The sequence below is a fragment of the Malaclemys terrapin genome, chromosome 19 (genome assembly GCF_027887155.1).
Source record: "Malaclemys terrapin pileata isolate rMalTer1 chromosome 19, rMalTer1.hap1, whole genome shotgun sequence".
NCBI classification, from domain to species: domain Eukaryota; kingdom Metazoa; phylum Chordata; order Testudines; family Emydidae; genus Malaclemys; species Malaclemys terrapin.
In genome coordinates, this window is record NC_071523.1 from 16,948,385 (window position 1) to 16,970,388 (window position 22,004).

At 42.1% G+C, this 22,004-nt stretch overlaps 1 protein-coding gene across 6 annotated transcripts in view; it reads left to right on the forward strand.

Annotated features, from left to right (window-relative positions):
* The window catches only part of CALML6 (calmodulin like 6), a 190,437-nt gene that overhangs the window by 164,613 nt on the left and 3,820 nt on the right, over positions 1-22,004 (forward strand). For 4 of the 6 annotated variants that reach the window (XM_054008949.1, XM_054008945.1, XM_054008946.1 and 1 more), the window contains 5 exons: positions 15,237-15,411; positions 15,588-15,732; positions 16,239-16,265; positions 18,939-19,039; positions 20,580-21,998. In XM_054008949.1, the coding sequence (XP_053864924.1) occupies positions 15,288-15,411; positions 15,588-15,732; positions 16,239-16,265; positions 18,939-19,039; positions 20,580-20,695 (513 nt within the window). In that variant the 5' untranslated portion in view covers positions 15,237-15,287 and the 3' untranslated portion in view covers positions 20,696-21,998. Of the gene's footprint in view, positions 1-8,158; positions 8,224-15,236; positions 15,412-15,587; positions 15,733-16,238; positions 16,266-18,938; positions 19,040-20,579; positions 21,999-22,004 lie in introns of those variants that run through there. The other 2 variants (XM_054008944.1, XM_054008950.1) reach the window with 2 other exon arrangements.

The window sequence follows — 22,004 nt, forward strand, 5'->3', positions numbered from 1 at the left end:
AAAGACTCCATATCCCGTTACCAAAATTCCCTGAGCCAGCCAGTCCCAGAAGCACAATGACATTTAATATAATTTCAACATTAAACCCACCCCCAACTCACAGCCTTCATGTAAAGCAGAGACTGCACATCTTCCCGGGAGGCTGGCTTGTGTTTGGATTGTTCCTTCAGCTGCACATTTACTTTTCCCACTTACATTCTAAGTAAAACCTCCCTCAAACATTGATCACTTCTTTGCTTGATTCAGTGGAATCTCTCCTTCCAAAGCACTTGCCATTTGCTCTGTGTGGATCCCCAGTTTGTCCGCATTGTGGCCACCTACCCGGTCAGTTGGAGCTAGCTTTGTGTGTAACATTTCAGGCAACTGCATTATCACTGAATAACTATTCCATTAAAGGGAAAAAATGAATAAACCCCATACAGATTAACACATGCTCCTGCTCTGAAGCCCATCTGTGTGCAAGGCTGAACCTCATTAGCTGTAACACTCCTCCAAGGAGCAGCATCAGCAGATTTCAGTCTGAACAGCAGGAGTAAACTTATTAGTGGCTTTTCATATCAAATAGCGCCAATCCCCCTGACAATTTACTTAAATAAACTTGCTCTTGAACCACTCCCTTTATTTGGCATTAGCCTCGGAGGCTTCTTCTCCTGGGACTGGTATCCACCTGTCATTTCAATAGCCATTTGAGGAGTGCTGGCAGATTCTGGAAGGAACAGGTGCTGAGATGTGGGGCCTGTCACTTATTCCTCTTGGCAGAGGCTGATGACCAAGAGAATATTTTCATAAGAAGATTTACAGCAGCTAAAGCTATCTTGGGTTTAGCAGACTAGTAGTGTCATAATCCTGAATATTGAGCAGACAGCTTTGCCTACACTATAAAATAAGATTCCTTGTCCTTTGGTTGGATTTGCAGATGAGTATTTCCTGAGGGTGGAGGGTGCATGTTAAAAGGGGTGGATGTTGTGTGAGACCTGGACCTTGACTTGCCATCTATTCCTTACCAGCCATCTATTCCTTTTCAAAAGCCCCATCCATATTTGCAAAGTGGCCAAACAAGAAGCTCTTTTCTGTGGCCTATTTCTGATCATACACAATACCTTGCACCTGAGAATTTCAAAGCACTTTACAAATATCAATGTATTACGCTCCATAACCCTTCCTTGGGGGAGAAGGTCAGTATCATCCCCAACTGGGGAAAAGGAGGCATGGCGCTGAAGCTCATGCATTGAGGTAAGCTTCAAAGGTGAGACTAGAACCAAGAAGTCTTGCCTCCCAGTCCTGTGCTTTAGTCAGGATTGAACCTGCATTGGGAGTGTAGGTAGAAAGAACATAATTATCTGAACAAGAATTTGGCTAAGACCTAAAGGATTGTATCCGTAGGCAGCTGATCCTACTCCCAGTGACTCTAGGCCCTATAAACACAGGTGGCATCAGTGGGAGATTTAGGATATATATATGGAGATATACCTATCTCCTAGAACTGGAAGGGACCTTGAAAGGTCATTGAGTCTAGCCCGCTGTCTTCAGTAGCAGGACCAAGTACTGATTTTGCCCCAGATCCCTAAGTGGCCCCCTCAAGGATTGAACTCACAACCTTGGGTTTAGGAGGCCAATGCTCAAACCACTGAGCTATCCCTTAAAACAGAACTTAACAAAATCAACTAGTTCTAAACTTTTTTTATGCATACCTGGGACTCAAGTCATAACTCTAATCACCCCCTAAGTGATCTCAGTCAGTTAGCTCAGCTAGTGCACAGTTGAGATGACTGGAAGCCTGGACTTATCAGCCCTTTTCTTTCATTCAATTTATAGTCTACACTACAGCAGGAGGGCTAATGAGGAAGTGTTATGTAGTGGCTAGAGCAGAAAAATGGGAGTTAGGACTCCTGGGTTCAATTCTTGCTTTTACCACCAACTTGCTGTATAAATCTTGGCCCAAACTTTCAAAAGCACTCTCTAATTTGGGGGTATCACACTGTATAGATGCCTGATTTTCAGAGGTGCTGAGCACCTGCCAATTCCAACAGAAATCAGTTGGCACCCAGTATTAGAGGCTACTTTTGAAGACATGGGCTTTAGCATCTTTGTGCCTCGGTTTCCCAATGAAGGGAAGAGAAACCTCCTTATTATGTGTTTGTCCTTATTGTACCAACTGCTATTATTATTCATTATTTGTATTAGACAACTGCCTAGGAGCCCTAGTCATGGGCCAGGACCCCATTGTGATAGGAGCTGTACAGACACAAAACAAAAAGAGAGCCTTTGCCCCAAAAAGCTCACAATATATACACATATTTCTAAGAGGCATGTGTGGTAAGTGGGCTTTGTTCTTAGCCTCGGATGAGTTTGTTATGCTTCCTAGAAGCTCTTCACAGCACTGTGTAAGGTAGGTAGGTAGATATTATTGTCCCCATTTTATAGGTGGGGAAGCGGAGGCAGAAAGGACACATAACTTGCTTTCAGCTGGAAGCAGCAGTGTCATAGCTGTCAGGAGTTCCTCGCTCCCAGTCCTGTGCTCTTTCTCAAATTTCAAGGTAGCCCTGCATTCTGCCATTGCTGAACACTTGGTCCTACAAACCTCTAGGTAGGTTTTGTTCGTGTCAGTGCCTTGCAATTGCTCTGTTGTCAGTGCATAACAAGTTCCTTAATATGTGTGCTCGTAAAGCAGAGCAGTTATGGCACATTTGTCCAATTACTATATAATCAGTTCTGGCAATTACAATACGCTCAGTTCTGGCTTGTCGGAGCTGCTATTCACTCCCCCATGATGAAGCGATCTGCCCCAGTCTCTCTCATTTATGATGACAGCCAGATTTGTGCAGCTTTAGCAGAATGGGAGGGGAGGTTACCCCAGGCTGTGGTTATACAGCTGCAGGAGAAGCTGACAACAATAATCAGAAAAAAAAGAAAATGTTTTTTCCTTGTAAAAAAGATGTATTTTCCCCTCCCCCTCACACAAAGGAGAAATCCAAAACTTATAGAGCTGAGTGCACCCCCAACAAAACTGCCACAAATATCCACTCAAATAAATCATTGAATTTGCTGGACCTGTGTCAGGGCCCATTGACTTCCTAGGAGTCTTTTAGTGAACAGGATTAGAGGCAGGACTGTTTGCAGAAACAGCCAGTTGTATACATCTATTAGAGAATTTTGATGGAAAGTGAACTGTGAATTTGCGAATGCAAAGGATTCACACTGGAAGTGTGATCCTAAGAGCCATGTTCAGCCAACCAAGGCTCAGAAACACCACCGTATGATCAGTCCATTCACTAAAAACTAGGCAACTCACCTTGAATTTCAGATGCTCATTTTCAAGCTAGAGGCCATGAATCATTCCAAAGTTATTCTGGTAACAAATTTTCAATAACCAAGAAATTAGAGAAAATTGTCATCTGCAGATAACTTGGGAAAAGCTAAATATTTGCTGTAAATTATACATTCAGCTTGAGATATGAGCTTAGGCCAGATCATCAGCTGGTGTAACTATGATGATCTATATTGACTTCAGTGGTACTATGTTGACTGAGGATCTGCCCCAGTATTAGGGGAACCTTTCTTCCCAAAGCTCTTTCTGAACTATGTAAATATACTCTGATTTCATCCACTGTTAAATGCAGCCACCTCTGGGCTGGAAGCTAGGCAGACAACCAGTGCAAGCCGATCACACACAGGTTGCAGAAAATGTGTGGGAGAGGAAATATTGCTCTAATCAACACAACCAGAGCAAACTCTGCTTTTATGAAAAATGCCAGGGCATTTTTAATCAAAGCAAATAGGACTTTGGCTTTAAACATCTGTTCTGAAAATGCCCCACAGGATAAACCCTATGAAACTCAATCCCCTACCTTGGGAAGATAAAGGGCTGAGCCCTATTATTATATGTGTTGTGGAAGCATCTCAGACATGGGTCCCACTGTTCTAGGCACTGAATGAACATACAAAGAGACAATCCCTGCTTCAAAAGACCAGACCTGCTGAGGTTAGAATGTGAGTTCCAGGCAGTCTAAGTATTTCAAACCTGCTGCTTAATCCACAAAGCCAGCTCCTCCTAGATAGTAATGCATATATTATTGATGAGGAGAATGTATTTTGCATAGTGAATAAATGGTATCTGAGGGCAGTGCAGCAAGACAGGGGATGTCTTCTCACTGCCTCTGACTCCATTCAGTGTCTACTGATGCTTCACTTTGGATGTTGCACATTTATCACTTAATGTTTTCCAAAGATTATATTGCAGTGATCATAAATATCATTATGAATATACCACTTTGATATTGTTAAGGAGCTTTACTATAATGGGACATGAACTTGAATTTTATAACAGACTCTGGGTATAATTTGCACTGGGCTATAAAGCTCATGAATTATTGCGACAATTTACTTCCCCTGCCTGCATTTCCTTCCTGAGCAAGCATGTGTTATTGTGCTGCAAGCTGCTGACAATGACGCAGACGCAGACCTGCTCCAGCAGCATCTCTTCCCATCCCTGGCTCCGGCACAAGGCTGGCAGATCACAGCTGTAAACAACTGGCAAAGCCAATCAGATTGGACAAGTAAAAGGAAAATTGTATACTGAAAAGGAAAAAGAGTGAAGGTTCTGAGAGCTCTGAAGAGCACCCTTCATTGGAGCTGGGCGAATCTCTCTAATAAACACTGGATGGGGAGAGGGATGTGCATGCACACTAATGATTTGTAGAAAATTTTAGTGATTAGGAAAATGGCTGGACTGCAAACTCAGAAGTTTAACACCCTTTAGCCAAGCTGTGGATAAAGCTAATCTGTGGAACCATGTCTGCCACTTTTTAAAAATTAATTATTTGCATTACATTAGTACCTAGAGGCCTCAACTGAGAGACCAGAAGCCCATTAGGTGCTCTACAAACACAGAGTAAGGGATTCCACTGCCTTGGACTCATGAAACAAATGAGACAGGAAGGGAGGAGAAACCAAGGCACAAAGAGAGAGAGGAAGCGACTTGTCCAAGGTCAGCCAGCAGGTCAGTAGCAGAGCCAGGAATACATGCCAGAGGGTGTGAGTCCCAGTGGAGTGCCCTACCCACTGGCCCACACTACATCTCCTCTTCCTCCCTCCCCCCTCCTTACACACTCTCTCTCTCTCTCTGTTCTGTCAGGGTGTAACCTCTGCAGAGCGCAGACTGAGTCTTCCTGGGGGTTTGCACAGCATTAACTCCACATGCCCTGATCCTGACTGAGACATTAACAAACACATAGCAGCACAAGCATAGGCAGCAGTAGGCACCTTGCTTGACTTGGAGGGTGCCCTTTTAGGGCAGGCTGCATTAGGAAATAAAACCAGTTCCCACACCATTGCTTCCAGAAAGCATGATTGAGAGACCAGGTGGAATGTGGTCTCCATGGTCTTGCCAAAAATGCCCCATCATTGCTAGCACCAATACAGCTCCCGCATAGCTCTAGTGCAGAGGGGCTGCTGGCACTTTAAACACTATATCAGTAAGACCTAGCTCAAGCAGTTAAAACAGCACGGTAGTTAAGAGTCTGGCAACCGCCAGCAGCCTGTCTGCACTAGAGGTTCCAATACTGCTAGCACCAACTGCGCAGAACTAGTGCTAGCAACAGTGGGAAAGGTTCACAGATGTCCCTAGCATAGACAAGGCTAGTCTCGCTTCCTGTAATGGTGAACTAAATAGTTTTGTCCTGTCTACACTAGCACTTAAATAGTTTTTAACACTAGTTGAGAGGCAACAGGAGGGGTTAACCTCTGTCAGCAATGGCTGATTTTCGTAGTGTAGATGGACCCTTAGAGCTGGGTGAGAGGTGAGTTTTGTATAGCATGTTTCATCCTTGGCTTTTCTGCTAAAACTCCCAACAAAGGGGCCACAAGTGGGCTGGTAATGTCCATTTTGTAAAATAGTTCGTCTAGAGACACATCTCTTGTGCATGCACAGGAGCTGTAAATGATAAAAGTGTCTGAACAGGTGCCCAGCTCAGAACATCAGGATCAAACAGAGCCTAATCAGAAATGAGTGCCTTGGGCCCATCCCTAACACAAACCATCCTAAGCATAGAGCCAGCCAGCTAGCTTGCTCCTCCTCATTTCTCAGGGTTCAGAGTGCTCTGGCCAAATACAATTAAACCAGATTTATGGACATTTAAAAAAGAAAAATCTAAGTCTGAAAGCAGCCCTGGCTTTCTTTCATTGAAACAATAAAGTCCTTCCCTTGTATTAGAGAAGAGCAAGGTCCAAGAGCCATAAAGCAATGTCCTGTTGGCTGAACTATTTTTATTTCTGGTCATAAGATTATGAAAACATTATGTTTAATACATCCCTTTAATGCTACTGCTTTCCCAACCTCGTGTCCTCAGGCTCTGCCATTTATTTTGCTTCCTTTTCTCCCGTTTGAATTCACAACACAAAGGGACCATCATCCCAAGAGTTTTGTTCTTTCAGCTGATGCACTTGCTATGCGTCTTTCTGTCTTTAAGTCCATTTGGAAATTCATTGGCTATAGAGCCCATAATGTGCAAATAGACACTGACAATGCTGCACTGTATTTAATCGCCCAAACTCCTTGTATTGTGTCTTTAGATCCTCCCATTGGTTCATTCCTCCTGTCCCCAAAGAGAAAAGGGAAAGTCAGTCTTTTCTCTTGTCTATTTTTTTCTTCAGTGGTGTGACTCTTCCTTCCCTCCACACCCAAAGGCACTAGCTTTTTAGTCCATCTAATCTTCATTCATCAAATGGAACTGGAGTTTCTAATCCCCTCCTCATGAAGGAAGAGCCTCTGGGCAGTGCACAATTTTTGCTGGGAATTATTTAACACATGACTAGGAATCTATAGCATGTGGGCAAAGGTTCAAAAGGAAAAAGTGCTACACACACACAGTGCAATGCATGTATTCAGGTTAAAGGGATGCTGTCAAAGGGCTTAGGGTTCAGATTGAAGCTACCTAAAATCTGTAAATATGGCAGGGGATGTCACCTAATCAACTAGCCAAAAATAAATAAATAAATAAAAATCCAAAGCTTTGTCTCCAATCAATTCTAAGAAAGCTGTAAATATTGATACTCTGTTGCATTACTCTACATCTTTGAATTAGAGGGTTTCTAAGGCTGTGTTTACACTAGAGAATTTTAGGAAAAATATTAAAATGGGACTCCCATTGGCTTAGTGAGAGCCCTAGTGTAGACAAGACTGCAGGGGCTTCTAGGTACTTAAATTTGCTGTTTCTCTTGCTGACCGCCATTGTTAGCAATGGGTATCTTTAGAGCCTAGATAACTCTCCAGGTCCTGTAATTTCCGGTCTTCACCAGGACTAGCCACAGTTCCTTAACATGGTGATAACATATTTTGGTCTTGTCCACATAATCAAGATCAACACATGTTATAACATGGCACGGACACTACCGCTCTTAAGCACCGTGATGTACAGTTGTCTGATCCCCACATTCAGTGAGAATTGGATTTCTCTCCCTCATCAGGACAATGAATAAAACTTTGCACTCACTAAAATAAACTCAGCACCTTTCAGCTGGTGATCTCTAAGCACTTTACAAACATTAGGTAAGCTTCATATGAATTGTGCTTTCATCACTATAAAGTAGGTAAATAAATTCTTCCTATTTTTTTTTAGATGGGAAAACTGAGTTGCTCAGGCCAAAGTTTTCAAAAGTGGCCACTGATTTTGGGTGCCCAGGTGGGGACACCAGGGTCTGATTTTCAGAGGTGCTGCAGTTCAATTCAATAGGGCTTAGATGATCAGGTTCTCCATGTCTTGAGTTGGGCACCCTGAACTGGAGACAGTTAAAATCAGTAGCCATGTTGGAAAGGGTTCGGCCCATCTGATTTGTCTGTAGTTACAGAGGCTGGATTATTAGCCTGGTATAGATTATTGATGTGTTACACTGCTGTCTTCATTTATTAGAATACCACCACCCCCAGGAAGGTGGAGAATGTAAAGAGAAAACCACCCTTAAAAATGGATCTTGGCTGTGAGCTGACGGTCTCATGTACTAAGCAGATATAGTTAGAAATAAGATTCTTCCAAAAATAGGGTTCCCTGTCTTAAGCTCTTGAAGCCATAAAAGGTTTCCAAGAATCTATTGTTCCCTGGGGACTGATGGCATAACCCTCTTCTACGATCTAAAAGGGAGAGATCACTTTCCATCTGGGGCCAGACACTGTTACTGTTAGGTTATTGACATCCTGTCTGAGCAGCCTTCCTAGACACTGCAAACATGGTGAGTGCACTGTCTTTCCTTGCTATCCCAAACTGTAATGATTGGAGCATTTCTTCTGTGTACCGGTGATATTGATTAAACACTTTTCAAACAACCTGTTCAGGACTTCATGTGAAAACCTATTGCAATATAGACCTTCGTAAGACAAATGATCTCAAAACAATGCTGAACAGCTCTAACAGACAGTAGATTCATATTTTGTTAATTGCCTCATCTAAAATTATTTGGACGTACTTGAATGACTACCTCATTAGAGAATTCTTGAATTTTTTAATATGTCCATTTAAATTCATTTCTCTTGCAAACTTTAAAAAAAGTGTTTAATAATTAAAGCATTTTCTAGGAAAAACGTGCAGGATTAATTCTTTATGAGTGGAGATGTGGTGATCCTGGAGCTTTCTGAAAGGTTACTTAACACCAACTCAGCTTGTACTCTATGTTTCACAAAAGGAAAGGATGCTGTTTTAGACATTCAGAGTTTAGATGACTATAGCACTAATAAATAATTACTGGCATTTATGCTGTGTCTTGTCTAAAGATCTCAAAATACTTTAAAAACTGGCTATAAAAACAGTACAAACACAGAGAACACTTCTCTCATTGCTGAATGCAGCCACCTCTGGGATGGAATATTGTGGCTGTTTAATAGTACACAGCAATATTACACAATACTTTGATAGAAAGCAGAGAGTGTCCTGTGTTGAACTGAAAATACAGGAGGAAAGTACTAAGGATCATCCCTACGCAGCTGGGAGAAGTGAAACCATAAATGTCACATGGATTGTTCCTTGGTATTAAGGATCTGCTCTTGCTTTCATTGACCGCAATGCGCAGAATCAGATCCTAAATGAAAATCGGCCATTTAAGTTCCAAACACCCCCTGCAGCAAATAACCAGGGAACCAGCCATTGTGGGGAAAATAGTAACTGAAATACATGAACAATCATAACCGCATCAAATTGAGCTCACTAAAATAAACTCAAAACAACCATGGCTGGGTGGGTGGCTTCACGAATGTATTAGTTTCTTTGTTGCTCTGCCTTTGCCCCTGTTAAAGATTTCAGGGACTGTAAAGTCAAATATCCAGACTGATGGCTAGATGCAGTTAGCATCAGGACACAAGGCAAGAACCAGGAAATCAAAGCAACTTTAGGGTTTCTGCCTCATCAGAGGAAAGTGGAGCGGGATTTGGAGACAGAGCATTAGTCTCCATTGCACATTCCCAGCTTTGGCCAATTAATGCCACAATTAATATTATTTACAATTAGGAGGTCTCTTTTTATTTTCGTTTATCTTTAGTAGTTGAATTACAAATGCCTGAAAATAGCCATTTATAATGGAAAATCTGACACCCGCTCCCTGGCAGGGAGAATGGAATGTGGCAGCTAAAAAGACTCCATTTGGGGCCCAAATTAATAAACATTAATAACCTACATGAGTTCAGAAATCCCATATTTTTCTGGACTTGCCCTGTTCAGTACAAAGTGAATCAGGTGAGTTGTTATCACGCTGCTTGCTGCCATTAAGGATATGTTGGGCATTTAGGGAATTAAGAGAGGCAGTATTAGCTAACGGTTAGAGCACAGGACTAGGCTTCAAGAGACTTGAGTGCTAATTCCATCTCTGATGCTGGCTTGCTTTGTGACCTTGGTCACTTTGCCTTGCTATGTTTTAACATCTACAGTGACGGTTGTGAAAATCAATTGACAGGTATAAAGTGCATTGATCTCCTTGGAGTGGAGATGCTAGACAAATGCAAAGTATTATTTTCACAGTGGGACGAGAGCTCTTTGTTTGCTACAGGAATTTAGGTGGAATTCCTGAATCTCTCATTCACAATCTTATTCCCTGGTGGGACAAAGTGTTTCCAAAACTACTGAGGTGAGGAAAATCTTTTAAATGAAGATTTAAACTGTGAACAGCTGCCTGTACCCTGGCATCTGAAGATGAGAAATTGACGAGCAGCACCCAAGCTCTCAGGCGCTATATGGTGAAATTTGAAAGCTGCTTAATGCAACTTTCCATAGGAACTTAAATTCAGGGGATGTTAAGAACCTAATCCTGCCTTTGCTAGCCACGCCCAACGCTCTTACTGACATCTGTTGCAGTATGTTGGCCCAAGAATCTCTTCTAGGTCAGGATAGGGTTGAAGATCTGGAGGGGCATAAAGATAAGTAAAAATGCACAGAAAAAAAATCAGATACTTTGCACATTATTTATAATAATCATTAGAACTTTAGGCCCACTCTAGTCCCTCTCATCTTGAAGGATTACAAAATGTTCTACAGACTATTAACCTGCATATTACAAAGGACCACTCACTATTTACCAAAATGCCATAACAGAGCAGCAACATTAGGGAGAAGACTGACTTTGGCAATGCCAGCAGTGGCAGAGAAATTGGAATTCACATTTAAGAAACAAGGAGAAGAGTAGAGGGCATAAATAGGAAGATGCCATAGCCTCAGTAGCTAAAACAAGCAATTAGAAAGAGGGGGAGGGGAGGCCCTTTAAAGAATAAAATACTTTAACTTCCCTCCTGCTAGGAATGCAGGAGTCATACAGTGAGTCTGTGCCGCTTCTCCACTCTATCTGAAACCACGTTTCCTTCTTTCACTTCCTGCACTGTCATCAGCTCTTTCCCGAGGATGTGCTTTGGTAATGAGGATACAGGGAGCTCTTCCTTGCCCTGGACTCTGGACCATGGGAGAAATGCTATAAACTGAAACTCTGTGGTGAAATGCAGGGCAGATTGCTACCCATGGCAGTTGCTTTTAGGCTGTCCTTGCAGAGCTGCCCAGGAGTGAGGCCGACACAGCTCCCGAACACAGATGAGCTAAGGCAATAATATTTGGATCTGGATAAATGGATCCAGATCTGGATTTTGAACTGCCCTTTGGGATCTGAGATTTGGATCTGAGGCCTTATGTGCTATGGTAGCTTTTCGGGGTCACTCTGCTGCAAATATCAGAGGGGTAGCCGTGTTAGTCTGAATCTGTAAAAAGCAACAGAGGGTCCTGTGGCACCTTTAAGACTAAAGGTGCCACAGGACCCTCTGTTGCTTTCTGCTGCAAATGTTATCTCTGCTAGGGACTATCAGTCCCTAGACAAGTTCTAGTGATGACTTACAAGCAGGAAGAGTTGTAAAAGTGAAAGCATTCTGGGGAAGAGAAGTCAAACTGGAATTGTTATTACTCCCTCAACTCCCTTAAACAGGCACCAGCCTCGCTCTAGTCAGAGGACCTTTGGCGGTTGCAAAACTGGTCCTTAGCACGGCCATTTCCTCTTGGCAAAACTTCAGCTCTCATTGTTCACAAACCCATTCTCATCATTGATGTAACAATGCAAGTCACTGAAAAGTGCAGTGCCGCCCTCTAGTGTCACCCACTGGATTTGTTGTTTGCCCGGTTATGTCCTGTCATGCTGTGCAGCACTATAAATGTGGTTAGGAGTTTCACCCCAGCGGTTTTGACAGGTTAAATCTCTTACCAGGTTGATGTTTGCAGGCGGAGACAAGAGACAGAAACATTCAATGATCAGTATAAGCATTTACCATTGTGGACAGACACTAACATGTTTAAAACCAAACAGAATGGAAAGTAATAGGTGATTATTCAGGCTTTGTCTAGACTAGGATGTAAAGGTGTGTTAGAATAGGTCAGCTGTCATGGGCAAAATTTTCAAGTGATTTAGGCTCTTACATTTCATTTTCAAAAGTGAGTTCAACAGTTAGGAGCCTAAGTCCCATTGGAAAATCAGTGGAATTTAGGCTGAGTGCCTCAGTTGCTTTTGAAAATGAGACTTTGGCTATCGTCAAATTTTCCTCAGAGCCTCTCTCTGTAACCTTGTCTTCCAAAATCTTCCTTATAACTCTTAGGTTCCCCCTTAAACTTTAACTCTTATTTCTATGCTGCCTTGTCTTTTAGAACATATGAGCATGTGGGTAAAACGTTCAAAATGCCTACCTGCCCATGTTCTAGGACCTCATCAGCATCATCAGAACACAAAACTAGGTAAATGGGCAGCATGATGGCACGGAGAATTTAATGTTGATTAGAGCTGCTTGAAAATATTCCAATTTTTCATGAAAGTTTTTGACAAAAAAAATTCCTCTTTTCAACGACTGTATATTATAGGGTCTTTATCTTTTAATTCAAAAGTTCTCACCAACAAAATTAGAAATTATTCACAATTTTTTTCTGCTGTTTTTCCACAAGCTCTAATGTTGACAAATGAAGTAATAAGGAATAATTTGAACCACACATATACACTGCTGGTTTTTAAATTAACTGTAACTACTCAGGGAGAAAGATCTGGGTTTACTGTTGGCAGCTCAGCTGAGAACAGCTGTTCAGTGCTCAGTGGCAGTTAAAAAAAGCAAACATAATGTGACAATGTTTAAAGAATGGGATGGAAGATGCTTAAAATATCACCATGCCATTTTATAAATTGATGGTATGTCCTCACCTGGGATACCGGGTTCAGCTCTGTTCACACTATCTCTAGAAAGAGAACTACTTTGCTTCTCCTTTCAGAGATGGGTGATAAAAATGAGAGGCTTGGAGGGACGTCCCTGTGAACAGAGACTGTGCAGACTAAGACTGTTTAGTTTAGAGAGGAGATGAATAATAATAATAATTAAAAAGCAACAGAGGGTCCTGTGGCACCTTTAAGACTAACAGAAGTATTGGGAGCATAAGCTTTTGTGGGTAAGAACCTCACTTCTTCAGATGCAAGACTGTCTTGCATCTGAAGAAGTGAGGTTCTTACCCACAAAAGCTTATGCTCCCAATATTTCTGTTAGTCTTAAAGGTGCCACAGGACCCTCTGTTGTTTTTTACAGATTCAGACTAACATGGCTACCCCTCTGATACTTAATAATAATTAATAATACTTAGCTCTTATACAGTTTTAACAAAGGAGTAGGCATGATAGAGGTACAAAAAGGTGAATTGGTGAGAAGGCTTCTATCTACCCTCTCTCAGTACAAGAACAAGGGAACTTTCAATAAAATTGAGAGGCAAAACACTTAAACCTGATAAAGGAAATCCCCCCCCTTTTTTTGTACACATCACAATTACCCTGTGGAATTCACTGCCACAAGACATCCCTGAGGCAGAGAGCTTAGGAGGAGTCAAAAGAAGGTTAGCCATTTCTCTGGATAACCACACTTACATCACATATCAAACCAAGATGGTCTTATCTAAATGATATTTAATTCTCATGCTTTAGGGCACAAGTTAACCTCCAACTGAGGGGAATGAGGATGAAATTTCACCTTTGGCCCGCCTATTCTTTATTGTTCACTAAGAGGACTCTAGCACCTTCCTCTCAAGCATCTGATTGAGGCCACTGTTAGAGATACAAACTAGATGGATCACTTAGTTGATCTGATATGGCTGAAATGTTGTAGGAAGGGTATCGGCTGGGTCATGCAACAGACCATGGCTACATAACATGGTCATCAGCAGCAGGGTTTGAACCTGTGACCTACCGCACCAATCGCTACCATTTGAGCTATAGTAATATTGTCTTTAACTATGAGTAAATGGCAGGATGTTGTAGTCTCTGAGGCCAGCTACTTTAGAGAAACAAGACAACATTCACTCAACCTCTCTGTTACACAGAACTCAGAAAAATAACTTCCCAGGCTGGGCTGCTATAGCAAGTAGAAAGTGTGGAAAGCTTGTTACCTTGTAATTGACAATCTCTGTCAGTGAGGAGGATATAGTGCTGCTTTTAAGTCCATAGACTATTTAAATGGCTTGCTGGTTGCAATGACTGAAGGTGGGCTACCATGATGGAGAAAAATTCAATACAGTCAGGAAATATGTCGGACTGGGCACTAATCCCAGGGACTTCAGGGTAATAGAGAATGCAGTGCTGGCTTTGGGTACTTCACTATGTTAGGGAATAAAGCACTGACTGTTTGGATCAAATGGAGCTTCCATCTGAACCACCCTGGATATGGTGCAAGACCAATTTCCAGACTTCCTTTAGAGAGGATCTAGATATGCCCCTAGCTACTATCCTGATAGAAAGGCTCAGTGGATAAACTTTCTGTACCGGGGGGGGGGGGGGGGGGCAGGGGAAGGGGCGGGGAAGGGGAGGATGGTAAAGAGAGGGAAGGAGCAAACTCAGTAAGTGTTCCCTGCTTACCTCCCCTTCCCCCACCCCATCCCCAGTCAACTATGAGCAAGTTAAATATAGACCCAACACTTCTCTGGGGAGCCAGATGCATGAACTGATCAAATGCCGTGAATATGTAGCAAAAACTCCAGTCTCCACTCTGCTGGTTGGCAGGAAGATCTTCATTTTCAAATCTTTAGTGCTGGTCTCTGGGCACCTCTTACAGTAACATATGCCAGAGAACAGTCTTTTAAAAGCCATGTGAGCTCTTTCTCCCATCATGGCTCCTTTGAAGAATCTGGGGCTACCATTTAAAAAACAAATACCTGAACACTTGTAGACAGCAGCTACCTCCTACAGCTACCAGGCTGGCCTCAGCAGAAAAAGACCATCAATCATGTTCTTATTCTCAAAAGACCAGCTAACTTTAACCCCATCGTAACATTCCCCACTCCCTGTTCTAATCACTAACAGCACTTGGCACTCAAACTCCCACTCCTCACTTAGGCCATGATTCAGGATTGGAGTAACATGAAATTCTTTGGATATTGGAAAGCAAGCTGTCCTGTTTGATAAATGGTCTCTGATGGCCCATATTTTTGGCTGGTCTGAGGGACCAGTGACCATTTCAAAAGTCCCAGCTTTCAAATGATGTATAGAATAATGTATTTTTCCTATCACTGGTGCTTCATGAGACAGCAGACCACAAGAATCACATTTGTTAGAATATTCTCCTGCACATACCCTGTGTTCTGTGCTTTTAGCTTAGCCCCTTGCCTGATGACCCTGCTGGATGTATTTCCTCCTACACATTGCTGAGCACATCTAACTAGAAAATTATTGGAAGCTGGCATGGACCTTTTGGTTTATTCCTTTCCACACAGGCTGAGACACTGACACCAGAGCAGATAACAGAGTACAAAGGCGTCTTCGAGATGTTTGATGAGGAGGGCAATGGGTTAGTGAAAACAGATGATCTGGAGAAGCTTATGAGCTTGATGGGAATCAACCCAACCAAGAGAGAGCTGGCAACAATGGCAAAGGAGGTGGACAAAGACAGTAAGAACCTCCCCCGGTCCTATCTTTTACTATATTTCCTACCTTGAAACCAGTGTGTTGAACTGCCCAGGTTCTGTGGTTCACAAGAGGAATCCACAAGGCAGGATAGATCTTAACTAGACTGCTTCTCAATGACTAGCATGTTAATGTACCCTAGTGCTTTGTTGTTCTTTTAGATAAGGGCACCTTGAACTGCGACAGTTTTCTGGTTTTGATGGGCATTTATCATGAAAAGGCTAAAAACCAGGATGAAGAGCTGAGGGCAGCATTCAAGGTTTTTGATAAGGAACACAAAGGCTACATTGATTGGAATACACTCAAGTAAGTAGCAGTCTTCCTGAAGGTATGAAAATATGGGCCTGGTTCTGCATGATGCTGAACATACCCAACTCCCATTGACTTACTAGTCAGGAACAGGCCATGCCTTTAAAGTAGGAAGAGGAATGCTGAAGCTTTGGAAAGGCAGAACAGGTAGTGGGATCTCAACACCCAGCCAATATCTGAGTTTGCCACTGGACTCCAGATTGACAAACTGACTGATTGAGACCCTGAAAATTGGATTTATCTTGATGTTATTTTACTGTCCAGTTGAGATGTTCCAGACAGGATTTTTTTCCCAACTGTTCAGTGTTTCCAAAAGATCAAGGTCCATATATCTGAATTACACTGACATCCAGATCTATGAAAGTTACATTCCAAAGAACACATGATCAACTGCAACAGCAATCAGAGCTGGTGAATAATGAAAAAAAAATTCTCATGAATCTTCATTCAGATTTTTAGGTTAACATGTTTAGTCTATGTTTGCATGACTTTTTATCTTTCAGAGACTATGCTGGCAAACAAGTTTACTGGTAAGAATGTCGGCAGAAACAGTGAATTTAAGTCAAATGTGGAGAGACTATTTTCTGAAATTGTGAAATCATATTGGAAACCTTAGCTACCATGCATAAAACAAAGATACCATGTGACCGATCAAACCATTCAACACAGCTCTAAGATGGAATAGTAAATGAACAAACTAGGAACCAAGAATCATCCACAGAAATTATTCTGTTAATCATTTAAAGAAACTAACACATTGAAGAAAAATCTTTAGGCCATTAGCAGACAATTCATGAACAGAAATTAGTCAAATAAATCATTTGCTCAGGTCTAATACCAATGAACAGTCTCTAGACTATGTCTTCAGCAGGCATAAAATTACATCTCTCCATTGAAGCTATGCTGATTTCATCAGCTGAGTTTCTTGTTCTTTGTATTATCAACAACATTCAAAACTAAGAATTAACCAACATGGTAAGAACAAAAGAAAAAGGCAACAATAAAAGAAAAAAAGAATAAAAAGAAAAGAAAAAAATTAAAAGATTACTTTATAAAAGTAGCAAATGTTTCTACTCTTCACTTTGAAATTAGCCTAGATTTCCATATGGATATGAAAAAGATATTTATTATACTGGAAAAGATTAATGCATTTAGCTAACTTAAGGTTAGCTAAATATTCCTCTGGTTAACCAGCATTAATCAAGCTCCTGTTCATACATGTGTAAAAAAGGAGGCATGTAGCTTGGAAATTCTTGTGTTTATCATTCAGACACAAGGTTCCAGACTGTTTAACATCCTCAGAACTTGGTCTTGCTACGGAAAGAAAACAAACATTCTTTAATTTAAAAAGCCTGGGATTTGCCTCAAAGCTTCAAGCTACCAAAGCTGGCAGAATCAGAGGTGTTACGCAGTTTGTACTACAGTAAGTTTCAAGAGAGCTAGTGCAGGCTTCAAGCTCCTGCAGAGTCCTAAAACAAACCTTCATTGCTATCCATTCAAAAGGAAATGAATACATTAACCATAATTCCACTGGAAAAGCAAGATTGTTCTGACTGTTCTACCCTTTCATGGGCACAGAGCTAGGACAATCAATGATTTGGCCAACAAGGCGAGAAAGTGCTCAGCACCCACTTGTTTCCCATTTTAACACTAAAGGTCAGATTTTCCAAAGATCTCAGCAGGTTGGATGCCTTTTTTGTGCTGGGTTCCTTTGAAAATCTGGCCCCAAGAGGGTGCTGACCACTTGGAAATCTGGCCTTGAATTCCTTGGGAAATCTGGCTTCAGGCCCCAGCCTGTGCTGTTCTAATGATTTCTATTTCCCCAACTCACATGATGTTTCAGCAAAAGAAAAAAAAAATTTAAATATTGCCTTGACATTATTTCAGCTCAAGAGTGAACAGTGCTGGTGCCCTTATTCCCCTCACCTTTCCCCCAAGGACAGGAACACTGCTTTGAAGATCTTTCATGATAGTGAGCTTCTCTGACTGCTTTGGTCTGTGTGCTCTGATGATGGAAATGGCCTCCCTGACTTTGAATTACGCACCAAGCACATGGCAGGCACAAATCTGATTGCCTGTATGCATTTCACTCAGCAAGCAGAGCATAGCCAGATGGGATAGGGGCAGTAATATCCAGCACGCTTTTGTGTCCTGACACATACAAGATACTAGCAATCCTTACAAAGCTGCAAGAGCCCCAGGGACACCTGGATAAATGTGTGTGTTTACTTACATCTGCTAAAGGTAAATTAGGTTTTCTTTCATGCTGAAAGCTGGTGTTAGCTGTAGTATGCCCATGTCTGCAGATACACACTAATTCTGGATCTGAGAGTTTGTGATTGGCCAGTCCAGGCTTTATTTAGGATCAGAATTCTCAGACTCATGGGCTAATACCATGGGTGAGATTTCAAGAACTATTTTTCTTCACTAAGTGGGATCACAACATCTCAAGTTTCTGTTTGTGTTGGGGTTGGAAATAGACAATGCACTAGAATAGACACTGTAAGGAACAATCCTAATCCAGACCGCTTAATAGGGCTTTACCATCTCTCACTTGTGTGATACTGTGTGTGGTCACCTGAATGTTTATTTCCATAATTCTATGCAGGTTTTCCATTAGAATATGAACAGAGTACACCATAGGTATGGGCAGGGCCGGCTCCAGGCACCAGCTTACCAAGCAGGTGCTTGGGGTGGCCACTTCAGAGAAGGGCGGCACGTGCGGCAATTCGGCGGACAGTCCCTCACTCCTGCTTGGAGCGAAGGACCTCCCGCCGAATTGCCGCCGCAGATCGCGATCGCGGCTTTTTTTGTTTGTTTGTTTGGCTTCTTGGGGCGGCCAAAATCCTGGAGCCGGACCTGGGTATGGGCTAATGATTAAAGTAGGGGATTGGGAATCAGGACTTCTGGGTTTAATTACTTGTTTTACCATTGATAGACTTTGAGATTTTCAGAGGTGCTGATCACTTGCTACTCCCATTCATTTTAATTGGAGTTGTAGGTGCTCACAACTTCTGAAAATTAGGTCATGTTTGACCTTGGCCAAGTCACATATCCAATCCATGTCTCAATTTCCCCACTTGTAAAATGCACCTAAATACACCCACCTTTGAGGGTTGACAGGACGAAGTTCATATTTGCAAAGTGCTTTGAAATTCACCTAGGAGGGGCAAAGTATTGCCAGATTTGGTCTGTATTTTTAGGTATGTACTGATGAATGCTGGAGAGCCACTAAATGAACAGGAGGCTGAACTGATGATGAAAGAAGCTGATAAGGATGGAGATGGAACCATTGATTATGAAGGTATAGTATCCATACACAAGACTCCTTAGCAAATGAAAGGTGCACTACTCCCAAAAGCCTCTAGTCAGCAGTCTTGGATCTTTCTTGCCTTCCTCAGAAGCTTTACCCATGGGAGTCACCCATTATGACTAGGTAGGTGTATTCCACACAGACAGTGTCATGCAACTATGAGAGGGATGTGTGGTCTAGGAACATAGGGCTGAATTCTAATGCTGGCTTTGACACCGACTCTCTCTGTGACCTTGGGAAATTCACTTAACCTCTTTGTGCCTGAATCTCAATGACTTTGTGTGGCCCTCCCTCCCCTTTTTCCTCCTCTCTCCCCCCGCCACCCAAATGAAGATAATATTTTCTTGTCTCTTAGGAGGGTTTGTGAAGGTTAATTAGAGAATGTTTGTGAAATGGATTTAACAAGATTTTAAAAAGTGACCAATGATTATGATTGCCTCAATTTTGGGTACCCAACTTGAGATACGTTAAAGGGGCTTGATTTTCAGAGGCTGGGTAGTCAGCACTGTCTGAAAATCAGGCTCCTTTAAGGTGTTTCAAGCTACGATTCCAAAATCACTAGTCACGCTTGAAAAGTTTGGCCTATGTGTGTGGTGTGAGTTCTAAATAGATGTGACTTCAGGGCTGATAATCTAGCACCTTTCACCAGCACTAAATTAATTTTAAAATATTCATGAAGGAAACCAAACTCTCCAGTTAAGTAGTTCTTGCAACAAGAAAAATGGGGACTGAAGTGCACGAACATTCATTTGTCAGCGACGTCATTTATATAGCAGAATTCAAAAGGATTTGTCTGCTCCTCCAAAATAATTTATCTATATGACATTTACAGTCTGTGTGAAACCATTTTTTATTTCTGTGCCTTCAATCTTCAACCTCCACAGAAATCTGCTGCCATTCCCAATGCAACCGGAAAGCATTGGAAAAATATCTGTTCATGATTTGGATTGACATTAAAAGACAGGTCAATAAGTGGTTGAGTTTAATGCAACCACATTGCATTTTATCTGACCTTTCAGCAGAAGGCAGTAGAAGCATACAGCAGAAAGAGATCCCAATACCAACCCATTATTGATACATTAGTCAGACTTCTTGGAAAGGGTTTGGATTTGTTACAGAGATTTTGGATGTCTCACTACACTGTCTTTTATTAATATAATATTGCTTTTAGAAATTTAATATTTCTCTGTTCTCCATTAGGAGATGAACAGAAATTTGTTTTCATTAACAATTTCCTAATAATACTGAGTCCTTATACTGGGTAGGTCTTTAGAAACACAGGTACAGTTGCACCAGTTCAGACATGTGTCCATTATCCTTTCTGTCAGTGGCTGGCCCTAGCTGCTTCAGAGGAAGGTGCAAGAAATCCCATAGTTCAGCAATCTGCCCATCAAGGGAATGCCTTCCCAAACCTCACATTAGTTAGAGGTTGGCTTGGGCCTTTAAGCATGTGGGTTTACATTCCTTTTCATTCTTGGGATGTTCTACAAATATCAATTAATCCCAACATCAAATTACCTCCATTTTATAGATACCTTCACAGTGATGTGCCCAAGGCCAGAAAGTGAGCCAGGATTAGAGCTTGGGAGTTCCTGGCTTTCAGCCCTGTGTTTAGACCATTGGACCACATTCCTCTCCTTAATATAACCACCTGCTCCCTGCCCTAACAACCACCATCCTGCTCCTCCTATTCTGATGTCTTCTTTCCGGATTTCTGGTATGTTCGTTACCATCTCAAGCAGGCCATTGTGGAGCAGAAGGAGGTAGGGAAGGAGGCCCTCCAACTACACAAACAGATGTACAAAAAGAAAAGGGGGTAGCAGAAGGGCTTAATGTACAAAGTTTGGATTCAGGTCTGAACTTCCCTAAGGTTTGGGAAAGTCCAGATGCAGGAGTTCAATTCAGGCCCAACTCAAACTGCTTTTATGTTGACATGTTCCGTTTCTACCCCCATTTGCCACAATGTGAAATTCCTTGTTTATCACAGATGTATGTTGCCAGTGCCTGGGGAGCACTTTGTCTGGGAGAAGCAGAGGCAAAGCAGGGGTGAGAGGCTTATCTCTAACAATAGCTGACAGCTTAATTAGCTCTTCAAAGTTCATTACAGCATAGCAGAACTTGCCTTGACAGCACCAGCTTGGCATGAGCCATTTTCTCACTGAAGAGCCAGAGGGGTAAAACTGAAGTCATCGGGGCTGCGTTGCTGCTGGTTTATTTTTAAATGCTCTGGCATTTCATTTGAGCTGCTGTGTAACTAAGGTTCTGTCAGTTTCACACTAACAATTCTCTTCAGGTGAGAGCTGAGCAGGCAAATTCCCACTGAAAGAGGGAGGCAAGATTCTTGTGAGATGTGCAAAAGAAATTGCTCATGCCATTCTTTAACTAGAAGGGAAAATGTTGCAGTCTCAGAGGCAGCCCTCCCACTACACTTAGCCAATAAAGACTGATTAAAAAAAATTTACCCAAGGCAATTTAAAGACTCCCACAGACTCCAATGGCCTTTGGACGAGACCCTCATTTTTGCTCTGGACTAGTGATTGTGTCATGCCACTAAAAAACCTACTACATGTGCAAAGATCCCGGTAGGGCTTGTTCTCTGCTGTCATCACCCTAGTGACTTCAATGGAGCTGCATCAGAGAATTTGCCCCACGGTGTGAGCATAGAGCTGGGAGACAAGGATGCATGTGATGTGAGGAAAGTGGGGATCCCCTTCAACTTCTGGAGCAAATCACAACCTTTGGAAATTCAGATTTCAATGAACAAAGCACTATTCAGCCAACAAGAATCCATCTAGAGTCCCTGTGCTTCAGGCCCATCTTGCTGAGTGAGCATTAGAGAAGTATCCTTCAGTGCTCCTTGCCTATCAACCTGTGATGAACCCACTCTATGGCTTGTGCCAGCAGCACAAGTTGAGGCTAATAAATCCTGCCTTGTCTATGGTTCTCTCCCTCTCAG